Source organism: Rattus rattus, chromosome 2 (assembly GCF_011064425.1).
Source record: "Rattus rattus isolate New Zealand chromosome 2, Rrattus_CSIRO_v1, whole genome shotgun sequence".
In the NCBI taxonomy this organism is placed as follows: Eukaryota; Metazoa; Chordata; class Mammalia; order Rodentia; family Muridae; genus Rattus; species Rattus rattus.
The window spans coordinates 165,442,340-165,457,211 of NC_046155.1; the positions used below are offsets into that span (position 1 = coordinate 165,442,340).

At 52.4% G+C, this 14,872-nt stretch overlaps 5 protein-coding genes across 9 annotated transcripts; 2 read left to right on the forward strand and 3 right to left on the reverse strand.

Annotated features, from left to right (window-relative positions):
- Nucleotides 1-146: 146 nt before the first annotated feature.
- Nucleotides 147-2,243, reverse strand: Igflr1 (IGF like family receptor 1). Of its 2 annotated transcripts, none has more exons than XM_032893929.1 (4): nt 1,739-2,243; nt 1,195-1,379; nt 605-959; nt 147-524 (listed from the first exon to the last, which is right to left on the reverse strand). In XM_032893929.1, exons 1-4 carry the CDS (start codon nt 1,965-1,967, stop codon nt 199-201), a joined length of 1,095 nt encoding a protein of 364 aa, XP_032749820.1. In that variant the 5' UTR covers nt 1,968-2,243; the 3' UTR covers nt 147-198. The 2 variants fall into 2 exon arrangements, with proteins under 2 accessions (XP_032749820.1, XP_032749819.1); XM_032893928.1 differs by having other exon boundaries at nt 1,195-1,382.
- Nucleotides 2,244-2,743: 500 nt separating this feature from the next.
- Nucleotides 2,744-4,821, reverse strand: U2af1l4 (U2 small nuclear RNA auxiliary factor 1 like 4). 2 transcript variants are annotated; one of them, XM_032893930.1, is made up of 8 exons: nt 4,732-4,821; nt 4,512-4,599; nt 4,143-4,209; nt 4,006-4,055; nt 3,831-3,929; nt 3,525-3,658; nt 3,334-3,429; nt 2,744-3,021 (listed from the first exon to the last, which is right to left on the reverse strand). In XM_032893930.1, exons 1-8 carry the CDS (start codon nt 4,773-4,775, stop codon nt 2,937-2,939), a joined length of 663 nt encoding a protein of 220 aa, XP_032749821.1. In that variant the 5' UTR covers nt 4,776-4,821; the 3' UTR covers nt 2,744-2,936. The 2 variants fall into 2 exon arrangements, with proteins under 2 accessions (XP_032749821.1, XP_032749822.1); XM_032893931.1 differs by having other exon boundaries at nt 4,512-4,574; nt 4,723-4,740.
- Nucleotides 4,822-4,920: 99 nt separating this feature from the next.
- Psenen (presenilin enhancer, gamma-secretase subunit) lies at nt 4,921-6,213 on the forward strand. Its single transcript, XM_032893932.1, has 4 exons — nt 4,921-5,047; nt 5,161-5,303; nt 5,665-5,769; nt 5,954-6,213. The coding sequence occupies exons 2-4, from the start codon at nt 5,243-5,245 to the stop codon at nt 6,091-6,093; spliced, it is 306 nt and encodes a 101-aa protein (XP_032749823.1). The 5' UTR covers nt 4,921-5,047; nt 5,161-5,242; the 3' UTR covers nt 6,094-6,213.
- A 1,572-nt stretch (nt 6,214-7,785) lies between these two features.
- Nucleotides 7,786-11,963, forward strand: Lin37 (lin-37 DREAM MuvB core complex component). Of its 2 annotated transcripts, none has more exons than XM_032893934.1 (9): nt 7,786-8,192; nt 9,499-9,700; nt 9,907-9,957; nt 10,273-10,302; nt 10,382-10,467; nt 10,552-10,718; nt 11,415-11,555; nt 11,644-11,717; nt 11,795-11,963. In XM_032893934.1, the coding sequence occupies exons 2-9, from the start codon at nt 9,627-9,629 to the stop codon at nt 11,874-11,876; spliced, it is 705 nt and encodes a 234-aa protein (XP_032749825.1). In that variant the 5' UTR covers nt 7,786-8,192; nt 9,499-9,626; the 3' UTR covers nt 11,877-11,963. The 2 variants fall into 2 exon arrangements, with proteins under 2 accessions (XP_032749825.1, XP_032749824.1); XM_032893933.1 differs by having other exon boundaries at nt 9,625-9,700.
- Nucleotides 11,956-14,743, reverse strand: Hspb6 (heat shock protein family B (small) member 6). Of its 2 annotated transcripts, XM_032893936.1 has the most exons (4): nt 14,590-14,743; nt 13,793-14,183; nt 13,028-13,150; nt 11,956-12,942 (listed from the first exon to the last, which is right to left on the reverse strand). In XM_032893936.1, the coding sequence occupies exons 2-4, from the start codon at nt 13,988-13,990 to the stop codon at nt 12,775-12,777; spliced, it is 489 nt and encodes a 162-aa protein (XP_032749827.1). In that variant the 5' UTR covers nt 13,991-14,183; nt 14,590-14,743; the 3' UTR covers nt 11,956-12,774. The 2 variants fall into 2 exon arrangements, with proteins under 2 accessions (XP_032749827.1, XP_032749828.1); XM_032893937.1 differs by lacking the exon at nt 14,590-14,743 and having other exon boundaries at nt 13,793-14,546.
- Nucleotides 14,744-14,872: the final 129 nt, after the last annotated feature.

The following is a 14,872-nucleotide window of genomic DNA, read 5'->3' on the forward strand; positions in this document are numbered from 1 at the left end:
AGACAGGCAAGTGATTCCAGGAGTGGCTGGGGAATGCGGTCCTCTTTATCCTGGAGTGGGCCCTTTACAGGAAAGGATGTCTGTTAACTTGGGACCCAATCAAGATTGGACATCAAAAAGACTCCTTTAATGAGGACACGCAGGTATTCGCTTTGAGAGAAACTTTATTGATAGTGTAGTAAGCTCCAGCATACTGACTCAGCCAAGTTTGGACAGCACCTGCAGTGCATCTGTGCGACCGAGCTGGGCCAGGTACATGCCAAGTTGGCCCAGAGTAGCAGATGGCTCCCTTGCCACCACCATCTCAATCAGCGCCCTGAGGGGTGAACGGTTGGGCCGCAGTGAGTAGACGAAGGTAGACCAGGTGGCAGGCAGCCCATATCTTGCAGCTAAGTGTCGTGTGGTACCATAAGCCATGCTCCCGCTAGGCCCAGGCTCAGGGTCCAGTAGCATAATCAGCTCCTCCAGAACTTCCAACTCATCCAGCAGGCGAGAGAGGGGCTGAGAGGCCAGACTCTGAAACTCTGGAAGACCAGGGAGGAGTGAAAGGCAGGACAACCTTTGAGGCCAACCTCCCTCCTGGGCAGCTCTGTCTCATACTAACCCCAGCTTGAGAGCTGCAGCAGAGATGTCTTCCCTCTGTTTCCACTTCCCAATCCCTCCAGAGAACCTGGGCAGGGCCAGTGTACAGAGGTACTGGGGTCTCCAAAAGCCAAACTGGAACAAGGATGGGAATGGACTTTCCTCTTGAACAAAGAGAGCAAGACCACTGCCAGTATCAGAAGCAGCACCAGGAACAATGGCAGCACTGCCAGGGGCAGCACTGACGGTGGGACAAAAGCCCGTCTGCTGGAGACCTCATTCTGGGTTGTCTGCCTGAGGCTCCACCTCCCCGGTGAGCTAGAGACGCCTGCTTCTTCAGGTTTAAGAGGACAGACCTCCTTGGGAGGGATGGGCTTCTGGGAACAGAGGTTTGAGAGTGAAACAAGCGGGCCCATCAGCCCAAGCCTCCCATCCCTTAGGTTCTTAAATGGAGATAGCGCTCCTGCTCCCTGCCTCATCCACCCCCTTAAGGCACTCCACTTGGGGATTCTGCTGTGCCCACCATTCTCTTTAGTAAGGCTCCCCCTCTGTCCCGAGCTTTACGCATGGAACCCACAGGCAAACCCTGACCCATACCAAGGAGTCTATCACCTTTCTACAATGCTTGTGGGTTCTTCTGGGGCTCTCCATGTGAGTGGGTGCTGTGGCTCCGCTGTTACACTGGCTACACAGCTCTGTGCCATTGGGGTTGCAATACCCAGGGGAACACTCTTTGAAAGGATGTGCTACAGTATCGCCGAAGTCATTGAGCCCGCAGTTCTCCACAAACTCGTAATCTGCTGGGAGACAATGGCGTACAAGCTCTCCCTCTAACCCCACTAGATCATCCCTTTTCAAATCCTCATGAGGACCCCTTTCCCCGTCACTTGACCAAGCCTTGCCCACACTATAAATAAAACCTACCTAAATCCATTCTCCCCATGTCCTCCACTCAGAGGTAAAGTTTGCTCTTGGTGTCCCCATTCTAACTGATCTCTTCTGCACAAGCTTACCTGTGCCCACCCCCACAGTCTTACCTGCCTAAGACCCAGCACGCCCACTCCAAGGAAGCCCCTTGCAAGGCCAGCAACAGCCTTGTCACCGCCTAGCGCCCCTTCTCGCTACACCGTCCAGTGCACACCCAGTCACTGCTCACCAGGACATGCAGGAGGCCCAAAGCGTTGCAGGCAGCTGCTGCAGCACCTCTTGTTAGAGTTCCAGAACTCAAGGTGACCACAGAAGCGGGAGGCTTCCAGTGGAGCAGCCCGAGTCAGAAGCAGCACTGTTCCCACCACTGTCCAGAGAAGCCAGCTGGGCCCCATCTCAGCAGGGCCTGTGACTTGAGGGCTGTGACCACTTCCACCCACACGGTTTCTGCAGCACATTCCAGGAAGTCCAAGGCAGAAGAAAGTGGTGGGTGTGGGGGGCACAGGCTTCCAGAACCGCTCTGGGAGCTGGCGTACCTCACACCCAACTCCAAGCCCACACACAAGGTGTATAAAGAACTTGATGAGGGTCACCAGCTTATCTGTGATCTTACATACCTGCCTGCCTTCTCATTTTCATCTCTAAGAAGGGGTGACAGAACTTAATCTCACTGGGCGAAGGCAGTGTGTGTGTTGGCGGGGGGTGGAGATAAAAAAATCACAATAGTCAGGTGTAGTGTGCACACTTTTAATTGCAGCACTGGAAGTAAAGGCAGGAGGAACTCTTGTGAATTTGAGGCCAGCATGATCTACATAGCAAGTTCCAGGCCACCCAGAGCTAGTGAAACCCTGCTTCAAAAACAAAACAAGCCAAACACCACAGGACCTAGCAGATAGTAAATTTAATTCAAAGTTTTGTGGTAGGTATTATTAGTGCCTTTATTTCAGGGTGGTATGGTGGGCTTCAATTACTAGGCCTAAGCTACTGTAAACTCTCACTAGTACCTGACCACCTCTCTTCCTCTCCCCATCTCTAGTAGGAATTCTCCAGCTTGCCACAGACAGGCACGTACCCCGAAAAGGCGCCTAGAACGGACAATCTGAGATTATGCATATGAAAGCAGTCCTGACTTACCAGTGCAGACCCAGACCCCAAGCTGGTTCCAAGTTCCTCTGCTGAGACTGTGGTTGGCATACACCTTTTCTTAGGTGTGGGGGTGGAAGGAAACCACAGATTTGGTTGACAAACTTCTTAAGCTTTATTGGAGGAGGGACAAAAGGAGGAGGAGGAGGAGGTTCCTGTATCGAACATTGTGTTAGGAAGCTCTGAAGCCTGGGGGTGATGGGACTGGAACGTGTAGAGCGCTTTGAGAAGGGATGCGAGACAGGAACATCTATGCCCCTGGGTGAAGAGCAAGGGCACCAGTCTCAGAAGCGACCATGCCGGTGGTCTGGGGAACGGCGTCGGTTCCTTTCTCGGGGACGGTGACCTGTATGGGACCTTGGAGGTGACCTAGGAATCGGAAAGAGGAGTGGTCAGAGATGGGTAGGAATAGTCAGGAGTGGTCAAGATTTTTCCAGGCCTGGCTCTTAGGGAGAAGATGGCTGTTGGTGTCATTTCAGGACTAGTGCTCAGGGACAGGTGCCCTGGACTGGTACTGGGTGTGGGGTTCACACTGTTTTGGGCACTAAGACTAAGGTACTTCTCCACAGGCAGAGCTCAAAACTCTATTCAGAGCACAAGAGCCTTGGGATGGTAGGTCCACAAGTTAGAAGCAGATTCATCTAGGGTACAGGAGAACATGGCACCCTGGGTCTGAAGTACCTATGCCTGGGTCCTCGCCCATAGAGCTGCCGGCGCAAGTTCCTGGATATGGGTCGCAGGTGCATAAAGTTGCAGAAGCCACCTCGGGTACATTCCCTAAAGAAAGAGGAGGCCACCATGACTGAAAACGCCCTACCAAACACTCAAGCATCTGGGACTCTGATGCCCAGACTACGTTTATACTATCTTACCCCATCTCATACTGTCGGCAGCATGACTCTCGGAAGTCAGTGACAGGAGACAGCTCAGCATGCACAGCCTGCCCGTTGAACCAGCGGTTATTGAGTTCCGCCACAGCCCGCTCTGCATCCTCCTCCCGCCGGAACTGAGGGGAAAGTGAGTGACCATGGGCTGTGGAATTCAAGATCTTCGGGGAACTAGTCAGCTCTGAGGCTGGGCTTGACTTATCAATAGTCCTCAGGTTGTGAGGGTTCAGTGGTGGCCATACGCACTGAAATGTTTCCACTTCTGTGCTCTAAGCAGGGGACAACAGGCACCTTAACATAGACATTGCCCACGAGATGGTCCCCGAGGTTGTCACACACATTCATCTCTTCAATTTCTCCATACTTCTCCTGCAGTTCTGTGAATACCTCCTGCAGAAGATGGGGAAAAGCTCAGCTAAGGTCTGGCCCACAGGAAACCCGGTTAGGTTACCCTGGCAACCCTCACCTCAAAGAAGTTATCATAGTGTTCTTGCACCTCCACATCGCTCACGTGACCTGGAGGAGGGACCGGAGGGTGAAATGAGGGCGTAAACTGCTGGGGGCTGTCCGCCCAGCCTCTGAACTATCTAGTTTCTTACTCACAGTGTGATCCATCTGCAGTTTGGGCTGTGTTCTGTGGGTTCCGGTACAAGTTGAGCAGGACTATGGTCTGAACAAAATTTAAAAGAGACCTGAGCTCAGAAAGCGGGACTGCATGCAGAGTGTACCCAACTCTGAAGTTGGGGAGAGATGTGAGCCAGTGGAGTCAGAGACGCCAAAACTACCTAGACAGCCAAGGGGCGTGGTCGGTGTTCATGGGAGGCGGGGTCCAGTCCCTGGGAAGAAGGGTCTACCCAGGGCCAGGTCAGAAAGCAAACAGGGGTAGGATTGGCTTTAGTAATCCGGAAGAGGCGGGACCCTGAGATGATGGACAGCAAATGAAGCGCGGGGAGGCGTGAATCTGGGTCTCACCTGGCTGAAAGTCGGTTTGTTGTGAAGTCGGGAGCACCGGTCCCCGTGCCGGCAGGCCCCAATCTTAAAGTAAAAAGAGCAGTTAACCCTGGAAGAGGTGCAAAGACAGAGGTAAACCGAGGGCCGGGAAGGCCGGGCATCCCACGAACACTGTCCGTCCAGCCCGTAGGGACCCAAGTGCCCCGGCTCCCTGAGAGGCCACTCCCTTCACCATTCTCACTTGTCCTTCTCAGTCCCGAATATCGAAGCTAAATATTCAGCCATTTTTACCCGAACACTCCAACGCGCCTGCTCCTTACGTCACTTCCGTTGCTCAGGAGCGTTGGGAAATGTAGTTCGTCACAGCCTGGCACGACTGCGCACGCGTGTTGAAGGCCAACTTGCCTTCGCCGACAGTCAAGCGAGTGTTTCCTGGGAGCGCATGCGTACAACGTAGTCGGGTGAGGGGCCGGGAAAAAAAAAAAGACAACAAACTCTAGAGAAATCTGCGGCACCTCCGGCAAAGGAATCCCAGGCAGAAGGGGTAAACCCCACTGGTGAGTTGGGAGTCGTCTGGTATAGCCTAGCTAGATAAGGAACTTCCTCATCCCACAAGCCTGTTCGGAGGTACCCTTCCCGTAGCCAACGCTCCCCTAATTTGTCGTAATAGGGGCGTGGTTGTTCGTGATCTTGTGCCTGTCATTTGGGTCTTGCTCTGCAGACCCTTAGTGCCACCAGGCTCCAGCGCAACTATGAACTTAGAGCGGGTGTCCAATGAGGAGAAGTTGAACCTGTGCCGGAAGTACTATCTTGGTAAGGCCAGTCCCCTAAGGTTTCTGGGGTAATAGAGGAGATCGGACTAGAGCGTCCAAAACAAGACACCTATGGGCCTGGATTCGTGGTAACGAGACTGGGAACGCAGACTCTAGTCCTGGAGAAGGGAGGGTTCAGGAAGGAGGAAGCTGAGGTCTCCGTCAGAGTCTCAATGAACAGTGAAGAAAGAATGGAGGCCTGGGAGGACATAATTTGTAGATGCCAGAACCCCACAGTCCTTAACAGCAGGGATCTCCATTTGAATTTGGGAGAGGACCTTCCAACCAAATGGGCCTTCTAAGATGGAGATTAGGAAAGATCCTTATTGTGATTTAACTAAATATGGGTATCTTTTTCCTAGGTGGATTTGCATTTCTGCCTTTTCTTTGGTTGGTCAACATTTTCTGGTTCTTCAAAGAGGCCTTCTTCGCTCCAGCCTACACAGAGCAGAGCCAGATCAAAGGCTGTGAGTTCTAGGGCACCAGCCAAAAAAAAAAAAAAAAAAAAAAAAAAAAGGACAGCGGGTGGTTGGAAGGGATAAAGGAGGCTCCAGAACTCTAGGAGATCTGTGTCAGAGAGGGCCATCTTGGGGGGTCCGGCTCTCCAGAGCAGCTGGAGACCAACTCTCCCACCCTGGTTCTTCTTCCTAGATGTTTGGCGCTCAGCTGTGGGCTTCCTCTTCTGGGTGATTGTTCTCACCACCTGGATCACCATCTTCCAGATCTACCGGCCCCGCTGGGGTGCTCTTGGGGACTACCTCTCCTTCACCATTCCCCTGGGCACTCCCTGACAACTTCACGAGCTGTTCTTTCTCCCAGGATGGGCTTTTCTGCTCTAAGTTTTCTCTTAGACCCTGAAGACATCTGTTTCCCATTTCCCATCTGCTCCAATAAAGGACCCTAACTTTAAATACTGAGTTCTTGGGATCTTTCGGAGGCAGACGCATAAAGTGATTGCCAGCACATAAAAGCACTGAATGTGTTACACGTTGTGTGTTGTGCTTTCACGCACCGTATGAATTTCTATTTCATTAACTACTGCTCATACCCTTCTGAGATAAGAACTTTCCTGCTTCGGAACCGTCTTATGGATGAAAGAGAAGGAAATGGTGCTCCCACTTTGGAGGGCTGCTAGCCTGTACTGGTAGTTGTGAATTTAAAAATACAGCTTTCTTAGCTGGGGCTGTAGTTTACTGCCTGTGCACTTTGTTAACATGAGGAGGATGCTAGGTTCGATTCCCAGCAGGACCAACCAAGCAAGGTAATCACTTCCTTGTTCTAGGCCTTAGTATTCTCTGCCAAGGAAGAATTCGAAGGAGGCGTCTTCAACAAGAGAAATATCCAGGAGCTTCTTTAGGAAAGCTTCCTTGACTTTCCTATTTTTAATCCTTGATTTAGTTCTGCTTGTGTGTGTGTGTACTTTTATGTAGTGCCCATGGAGACCAAAATAGGACACCATGTGAGTCCCCGTAACTACGGAGCTTAACAAGTGAACCAGAGAGCGAGCCATCTTCCTGGCATCTTCATCTTCCTATTCAAAGTGTCATGATTTTGGTGCCTCATGTCCGTAACCACAGCACTTGGCAAGCAGAGAGGCATGGTGGATTTCTGTGAATGCCAGGCAGCCAGGGCTATGTAGTGACACCCTGTCTCAGTATAATTTCAGCAGAGGTCTGGTGAGATAACTCAGTGGTAAGGACACTTGCTGCTGATCCTGACTCGCATTTGATCCTCAAATACTGTAAGTGGTCCTGTGACCTCTACAGATATGTCCCTATCCCCCAGTAAGTTAAAAAAAAAACCATACACCCAGCAGGTTGTGGTATTGGTGTTGTTAATCAGGCTGAGGCAGGAGGCCTTCTGGGAGTTCAAAGACAGCTTTGGTCACATACATAATGAGTTTCAGCATAGACTGAGCCAGAGTGAGGCAATAAATAAATAATGATAGATAAAGTCTCAGTCCCTACCTTGATGAGTATTTTTGCATATTTTTGTGTGCCTACTACATTTCACCGAATTTTCGGCTTGTTTATGACTATCTTGTCTACACAATAAGATACATTATCGGCAAGAATTTTTGCCCAGTTTTCTCGTTACAGTGTCCTCACTATCTGAATGAGTACCCAGCACTTTTAATACTTAAATGAATGAGATTTTGCTTAAAAAGACACCTAGCGGGGTTGGGGATTTAGCTCAGTGGTAGAGCACTTGCCTAGCAAGTGCAAGGCCCTGGGTTCGGTCCCCAGCTCCAAAAAATTAAAAAAAAAAAGACACCTAGCGAGCTCTCTGTAAGAAAGGAGCCAGTGCATCTCTAGATTGGTCTTCCCGTGAGGGATCTCAGTGACTATGATAGCTCAAAGCTGTAAATAGGTTTACTGGCGCTACTTAAAATACAACACTACAAATCCCAAGAAGCCTTTTGTTTCCCATAGTGCCCTGCGCGGCGCAGGCGCGTTGCCTACTTCGTGAGCCTCGGAAGTTTGAATCACAGTCCTCCTCCTTCTCTCCCCCGCCCCTCAGGTGCCTGGCTTGTCGTTGGTTTGTTTCCGGATACAGGGCCTTGGGAAGGTGGAACTTAAGGCTGGGAGCCAATAGTACAGGCTGTCAATTGGCCAGCAAATGAAATTGACGTTTTCATCAACTAGTGGGAAAAAGCAGTTGCCAAAGGGGCCCGCCTTCAGAAGGGAAAAAAGGGAAGTGGTGGCCAAGGCAGTCGCGGCAGGACACTGCTCCGGCCCGAGGACCAGTGGTACCCAGACTTACCTTTGACCTTTCCCTGCCCGCCTTCCGCCTCGCTTTTGAACCCCGCCTCCTCCAAGTTTTTCTGATCTAACGCATTAGACCTGGACCCAAATCATGTTCCCGGTAAAGGTGAAAGTGGAGAAATCAGGTGAGGACTGGGGATCCAGGACACCCGAGAGATATGAGTTAATCGTGAAAAAGTGGACTGTGCGACATCTCTCTGCAGCCCATCTGACAGGATTCTCTAAAAAGGGTTCTTTTCTTTTTCTACCTCAGTTTCCCCATTTCTGACAGAGGGCATGAATCAGCAATTGTGGTGTGTCCCTGAAGTACACAATAGTCATTGCATTCCAATAACCTTAGCGTGTAGAGTGATGAATGGAAAATATACAAGGTGGGAGGAGTGGCTATGTGTGGGGACAAAGCGGGCAGCAGGGAAGTTAGGGCGGCTGGGGCAGTGAGGAAACGGAGGCAGAGAGGTGGGAGGGGAAGACACATCGATCTGTGGGGTCCAGGAAGGGACTTTCAACTTTTTCTTTGAGGGAAATGGGTAGTCTAGAGAGGTTTTTGAACAAAGAGTGGGTTGGTAAAGTTGCACCCCAAAATGCAAAAAAGAAAACAAACTTATAGTCCAACAACTAAACTTGAGTGGAATAATTGCTAGTGGAGAGAGTGCTGTTTGTGTTGGCAGATGCCTTTAATCCCAGGGCATGGAGAGCAGACAGACTGATCTCTGAAGTCAAGGCCAGTTTGACCTACTTAGCAAATAACATGCCAACCCAGGGCTACATAGTGAAGAAGTGGGGATATGTGTGTGTGTGTGTGTGTGTGTGTGTGTGTGTGTGTGTGTGTGTGTATAATAGGGTTGTAGAATCCTTGAGGGTTCTGTGCTGGCAAAGATCAAAGCCACATTGTCTGTCTGTTTTGTATTTTTTCTTTGTTCTGCTTATTGTTTGAGAGAGGATCTTTGGTTGCTGAGGCTGACCTTGAACTCTTGATCTTCCTACCTCAGCCTCCAGCGTGCTGGGATAGCAGACCTATGTCACTAAGCTAGGCTTGGCCCTCTTTTAGGAAGGTTCTGTTGTCTGCTTTATAAAAGGAGGTGGATCAGAAAAGGCAACTGAGGCTAGGCGCTGGTTAGGAGCAAAAGGCAAGGTGGGGAGGGAATATATTGACAGACTCCTGCAAGCCAAGAGAGCTGAGACTGGGGTGGGAGAGGAGTACCCATGGTGAGTCCAGGAGCCTGTGGACGGGTGAGTCACTCCTCATGGTGAGAATCCAGGAAGAAGAGTGGGTTTAGAGAGGGAGGCCTTGGTGGAAAGACCCTAAGGGCTGTCCCGTGGAAGGTGTCCAGATCCTAGACTCTTGAGTAGGTGTTGGAGAGAAAATGGAGCAGTGAGCAGCCACACCCATGACCCCTGCCTAAGGCTCTGTCGCCCTGGTTCTGTCTTTAGTTGGTCTCTCCACTGAGTGGCACTAAAGTGGCTTTCCAAGTACCTGGACCAGACAGAACATAGGATCGCCTCCCACAGCGGATGTGGGAGGTGCACACAGAGCTGATTCCTACCTTCTGCCCTCAGAGATGGAGATGGCCAAAGCCCGGAACCAGCTGGATGCCGTTCTTCAGTGTCTGCTGGAGAAGAGTCACATGGACAGGTTGGGATCTGGTCCAGTCTGGGGAACCACAAGGGTGGGAACTGTTTGGACTGACTGGTTGGGGGTTGTGGGGGGATCTGGATGGGAGCCTGGAGGCTGCCTTAGGGGGAAAACTGTTCCATGGTGTGTCCCGTGAGAAAACGACTCAGTATCATCACAGGCTGGGTCCTTGATACCCTAAGCCAGGAGTGCTTTCTTGCTCCCAGGGAACGCCTGGATGAAGAGGCTGGGAAAACCCCCTCGGATACACACAACAAGTAAGGGATTCTGATGGGATTTAGACCTGAGAGTTTAGGTTTTTCCCTCTGCTAAGTCCCAACCATCTTACGTAGACATACCTGTTGAATAAGTGACTGACACTTTGAGAGGGTGGGGTATTGGTGGGATACAAGGCCCAAGGGGTACCAGTAATCCCCAGGGTGCCCATTTTTGTTAGTTTCCAGTGCTGGAGATAGAACCCCAGGGCGTGGGCAAACATTCTGTTCCTGAACTATATCACTTCTGCCTTGGGGGGCAGTGTTGAACAGATGTTTTAAAGGCTCGGCCTGCTGACACCATGTCTCTCCTCGCAGGGATTGTTCCATTGCTGCCACTGGCAAAAGGTAAGGTGGCTGGGACCCCAGACCACTAAAAGGTTCCCAGTCCCCAGCTCGGGGCCTGACACTCACCTTAACCATACAGGCCATCGGCCCGCTTCCCTCACCAGCGGAGGAAGAAGAGAAGGGAGATGGACGATGGGCTTGCTGAGGGGGGTCCTCAGAGATCCAGTGAGTAGGCGGGGACTGAGAGGGTGGGCATAGAGCCAGGGACCACACTAGGGTGCTCATCTGTCACCTGCCTCACCGCCCCAGATACGTATGTGATCAAGCTGTTTGACCGGAGTGTGGACTTGGCCCAGTTCAGTGAGAACACACCGTTGTACCCCATCTGCCGCGCCTGGATGCGCAACAGCCCTACAGTGCGAGAGCGCGAGCGCTCACCCGGCTCACCACTGCCCCCTCTGCCAGAGGATGGAGAGGTAGGAGGAGTGTCAGGAGGCCAGAGAGAGCAGTGGGTGGCTAGGTCAACAACAACCCCATTCTTGGTAGATAGGTTTATTCTCTGGGCTCCTCAAGGAATAGAGAATCAGGTAGGATGCATTCTCAGGTAAGATTACAGACAGGTCCCTAGGCCAGATAGATATGGCTTCCTAGGGACCCGGGGTTCTAAAAACATAAAGGGCTGGACAGGGATCTTATGTGCAAACACATGTGGCTGCCAGATGGAGCGTTGGTGAGCAAATGTGGACCTTATGGGCTGGGTGGAGAGTAATAGGGATTTGGAAATCACCTGGCCTGAAAGGGTAGGCATGGGTCCCTGCGACAGACATACGATCTTGACTGTTGGAGCTATCCAGAGTAGACATGACACCCCCTGGACAGTTCCTTAGAAAAGGCATCTTGACCACCCCTGCCCTTGGGCTGACAGGTATAGATGGATTCCCTGGGCTTGGCAAGGGTAGACAAGGGTTCTCAGGTTGACAAGAAGACTGGGCTCCTAGAATAGCAAGACTGTCCTCTAGCTGGTAAAGGTGTGTCCCTCTACTGTGACTTCTCCAAGTCCAGGAGTCCGGGTAGACCCCGCATGTCTGTCTCACTGGAAAGGTAGGGGAGGACATGGACTTTCCACCCTCTGCTCTCACTCTTGGGCCTTGTCTGGGGCTTTGTCTCCCCAGGGTTCAGAGGTCATCAACAGCAAAAATCGTGATGTGTACAAGCTGCCTCCACCCACGGCCCCTGCAGCACTTGGAGATGCCTGTAGATCCCGAATTCCATCCCCACTGCAGCCCGAGACCCAGGGTACCGCTGATGATGAAGTAGGTATCCACGGCTGGTCTGGAGCTTCGGGGCACGTTGGGAGGGCTAGGGCACCATTAACCTAGCTGGGCCTCTCTGTCCATGCAGCCCTCCGAGCCTGAACCTTCTCCTTCCACACTTATCTATCGCAACATGCAACGCTGGAAACGCATACGCCAGAGGTGAGTGTGTTCCGCCTCACTTGCTTCTCGCCCAGTGTCCTCCACAGCAACTGCTAATCCTCCCCCTGCCTCCCTAGGTGGAAGGAGGCGTCTCATCGGAACCAGCTTCGTTACTCAGAAAGTATGAAGATCCTCCGGGAGATGTATGATCGGCAGTGATCTCCCCAGGACCCACCCCAATAAACCTGCCCCAACCCACACTGGCCAGCCCATCTTTCCTGGCCCAGACATAAGGCAGTTGACAAATCTCAAGTGCATTTATTGGGAACTGATGGCAGGAAGGCCTGGGGAGACAGGAAATGTTCACAATGAAGGTGCAACCTTAGAGGATGGCAGATGTGGAGCGGGCTCCCTAAGACATCTGACTGCAGATGGGGAGCCAGGACAGAGAGCTCACGGGTTCTTGTTCATTGGTCTAGCACATCTGGAGAAGGTGGAGTGTCCATACAATTTGAGTTTGGGGTTCCTGGTTTGTCAGGAATAGGAGTCCCAAGAATTGGAGGTCAGAATAGTATTCAAGAATTTCGGTGCCTGGAGTTTTAAGTCAGACAGTGGGCTGGGGCAGAGGAGTGTTAGGTTACAGAGACGGGAGTCTGGTGGACCAGGCTTGGGCGTTCTGGTGTGGAAAGCCTATGCAGTCTACATCACTGTGGGGAATTGGGTGACAGGACTGGAAGGAGGGGAGCGCTGACTACATTGTATTCTGCTGTCACAGTGTTCTACAGCTCACAAGTGCAGCCTGAGTGTGAGAGAAGCCCAAAGTGGGGTCAGTCTGATGGGAGCCTTGGCTCAGGCTGACAGTAGTGTTTGTGTTGCCTCTAGAGAGATGTCATGGGTGGGGCCTGAAAGCTGGGAGAGGGCTTAGGAAGGGTGTCTAGGTCACTAAGGCTCAGGTAGGGTTTGGGTTGGAAAGGTCTCAGGGGAGGACATCTAGTTGTGGTTGGGCAAGGCTGTCTTGACAGCGATTGGGACATCTGGCTGGGCAGTGGAGTCAGATCGGCATTTTAAAAGGGAGCCTAAAGAGGCTTCCCGGTTCGGTCCTGTAAGGCTGGGACCCCTACTTGGCAGCAGGTGGTGACGGAAGTGAGGCCTGGGCCGACGCTGGTGTGGCCTGGATGGACAGAACACCCTCAGGAGACAGTGCCGAGGTCACTGCAGCAGGGTCCACGCCAGGAGGCAGGCGGTATCGGCGGTGGAACTCTCGAGCAATGAATCCATGTTCATCCTGGGAGTGGGGTGGGGGAAGAGATGGGCTTGAGAATCCTACCCTCCTGCTTACCCCTGCTCCCCAATCTGGCCAGCAGACCTACTGGGCGCTCCTCATGCCGAGCATGGACCTCCACATGGTCGCCAACCACCTTGACAGAGATTTCCTCTGGCGAGAAGTGCTTCACATCCAGCAGCACAGAAAAATACCCAGGGTCCGTGGGCACCTGCACACATGGGGCGTGGGCATGAGGTGTTGATCGGTAGTGGCTTGGCTTCTGGCACCCAGCACCCTCTACAACATGTGCTGCTGCCGAGGACTTGGATAGATCGTCACCAGAACCTCAACCTCACAATAACTGGCCTCCTCCCTACCCTCTAGACACTGGGTCCACCTCTTGTGGTGACCACGTTAGATACCTGCCCTATAACCCCCACCCCATATCCTTGACCCCACTGCCATCATGTCTCTGCTACAAGACCCCACCATGCTAGCAACCAAGGTGCCACTTGCCCATCGCCAGAGTTCTTATTTAGGTCGTGGGACCTCCTGTGCCCTATCCCCCCCCCCTTCATCAGATCACAAGAGCCCTCAAGGAGACTCTCCACCATACCCAACCCTAGGAACATTCCATTGTCCTTTCCCCCAGATTCCCAGCTCACTTGCCTTACGCCCCATCCCTCACCTCTCAGAAGATCAGTAACTGGGCCTCAGAATACCACACTCAAGGGACTCCCAATGGCCCACTGAGGGGCGACATTCTCCCCTAAGTTCAAAATCAACAGACATTCCCGCACTCCCGCCCCAGGGTGAACCACCCTCCTAGTCTTATTAGTAGTTGGATCGACCCTCTTCCTAGGCCTGGCACCTGGGCTGTGGGTAACGCCACACTGGGGGCGCGCAGATAGTAGGGCGCGATCGCAGCAGGGCACAGTGAAGCCAGCTCTGCCTCAAGCAGCCCTTCGCCGAAACGCTGGTCAAAGAGGCGTCCCGGAGTGGAAAAACCCGGTAAAGGAGCTGAAGCACGGCGCAGCCAAGAAGGCTGCACAGGCACCCGGATCTCCATCCTGCTTCTCCGCTGCTACCCTGGGCTACTCAGTGCCCAAGCGCAAGCTGTCTCCAATTTATACTGTGCCCTGTGCCGCCCTTGCGGCGGGCCTCTCAGGGACACTGGGATTGAGGCCAGACTCAGCCATTAGTATTCCTTATTTAGAAACTTCAATAATTACTTGGCCGGTTATTAAACGCCTGCTGGATGCCTGGAAAAGGACACCAGGGAAATGTCATTAAGCCTTTTTCCATTTCTAGAAGGGGAAGCTAAAGTCTAGGAGGCAGACCCTTATAGGTGTGGCTAATCACTGTAGCAGTTGGGACCCTGGGTCCCGAGAAGTCCACCAAAGAGTTCTCAGCCCTCTTAATCCATCTCCGCCCGGCCCTGAGGATGACGCATCAGGTTAGTAACAGACTCCTGGAGAATGCTGCACCCATGCCAGGCTGTCAGGAGGACACAGAACAGACCCTACCCCAGAGTAGGTCGGGCCTAATTCTGTGCCTGTGACTCAGCCTCGGGTGCTCAGCGGCCAGGGGGCATGAACAAGAACACTCCAGGTTGGCCCCCGGGGGCTGAGCGCCGGGGCCCGAAATAGCTCGTTTTGATCCCACTACCTGGGCCAGGAGCCCGGGCCTGGCAAGGAGTACGACCAGCTGCTCGGTAGCAAGAGGAAAGTGGTTAAGGTGACCATCAGGACGGAATGGCAAAGTGAAGACAGACGTCCCGGGTTAGCCCTGCAATAGTAGTTAGGCTTGAGTCAGGCCTTACTTAGCTCCTGCAGCTATTCTGGCAGTTAGAAATAAGGACTGAGTAAAAGCCAGGACTCTTAGCTCTCTTCCAAGCGTCAGCCCGGCCTTTGATCCTTACTATTGGTTCGAAGTCTTGCCAATTACTGCT

Bases quoted from the DNA above. Each gene is read 5' to 3' on its own strand.
- Igflr1 (XM_032893928.1), bottom strand. From the start codon at position 1,967: ATGTGCTGCAGAAACCGTGTGGGTGGAAGTGGTCACAGCCCTCAAGTC. The intron at 1,383-1,738 runs GTGAGCAGTGAC...ATTGTCTCCCAG, and splicing joins TGGGCCTCCTGCATGTCCTG to CAGATTACGAGTTTGTGGAG. The intron at 525-604 runs GTTAGTATGAGA...CTGGTCTTCCAG, and splicing joins GCTGCAGCTCTCAAGCTGGG to AGTTTCAGAGTCTGGCCTCT.
- U2af1l4 (XM_032893930.1), bottom strand. From the start codon at position 4,775: ATGGCTGAATATTTAGCTTCGATATTCGGGACTGAGAAGGACAA. The intron at 4,056-4,142 runs GTGAGTAAGAAA...TCCCTCCTCCAG, and splicing joins AACTGCAGATGGATCACACT to GTCACGTGAGCGATGTGGAG. The intron at 3,022-3,333 runs GTACTTCAGACC...TCCGATTCCTAG, and splicing joins GGGCGAGGACCCAGGCATAG to GTCACCTCCAAGGTCCCATA.
- Psenen (XM_032893932.1), top strand. From the start codon at position 5,243: ATGAACTTAGAGCGGGTGTCCAATGAGGAGAAGTTGAACCTGTGCCGG. The intron at 5,304-5,664 runs GTAAGGCCAGTC...TCTTTTTCCTAG, and splicing joins GTGCCGGAAGTACTATCTTG to GTGGATTTGCATTTCTGCCT. The intron at 5,770-5,953 runs GTGAGTTCTAGG...TCTTCTTCCTAG, and splicing joins GCAGAGCCAGATCAAAGGCT to ATGTTTGGCGCTCAGCTGTG.
- Lin37 (XM_032893933.1), top strand. From the start codon at position 8,159: ATGTTCCCGGTAAAGGTGAAAGTGGAGAAATCAG. The intron at 8,193-9,624 runs GTGAGGACTGGG...TTCTGCCCTCAG, and splicing joins GGTGAAAGTGGAGAAATCAG to AGATGGAGATGGCCAAAGCC. The intron at 10,719-11,414 runs GTAGGAGGAGTG...TTGTCTCCCCAG, and splicing joins CTCTGCCAGAGGATGGAGAG to GGTTCAGAGGTCATCAACAG.
- Hspb6 (XM_032893936.1), bottom strand. From the start codon at position 13,990: ATGGAGATCCGGGTGCCTGTGCAGCCTTCTTGGCTGCGCCGTGCTTCA. The intron at 13,151-13,792 runs GTGCCAGGCCTA...CCATGTGTGCAG, and splicing joins TGGCGTTACCCACAGCCCAG to GTGCCCACGGACCCTGGGTA. The intron at 12,943-13,027 runs GTAGGTCTGCTG...CCCCACTCCCAG, and splicing joins CTCGGCATGAGGAGCGCCCA to GATGAACATGGATTCATTGC.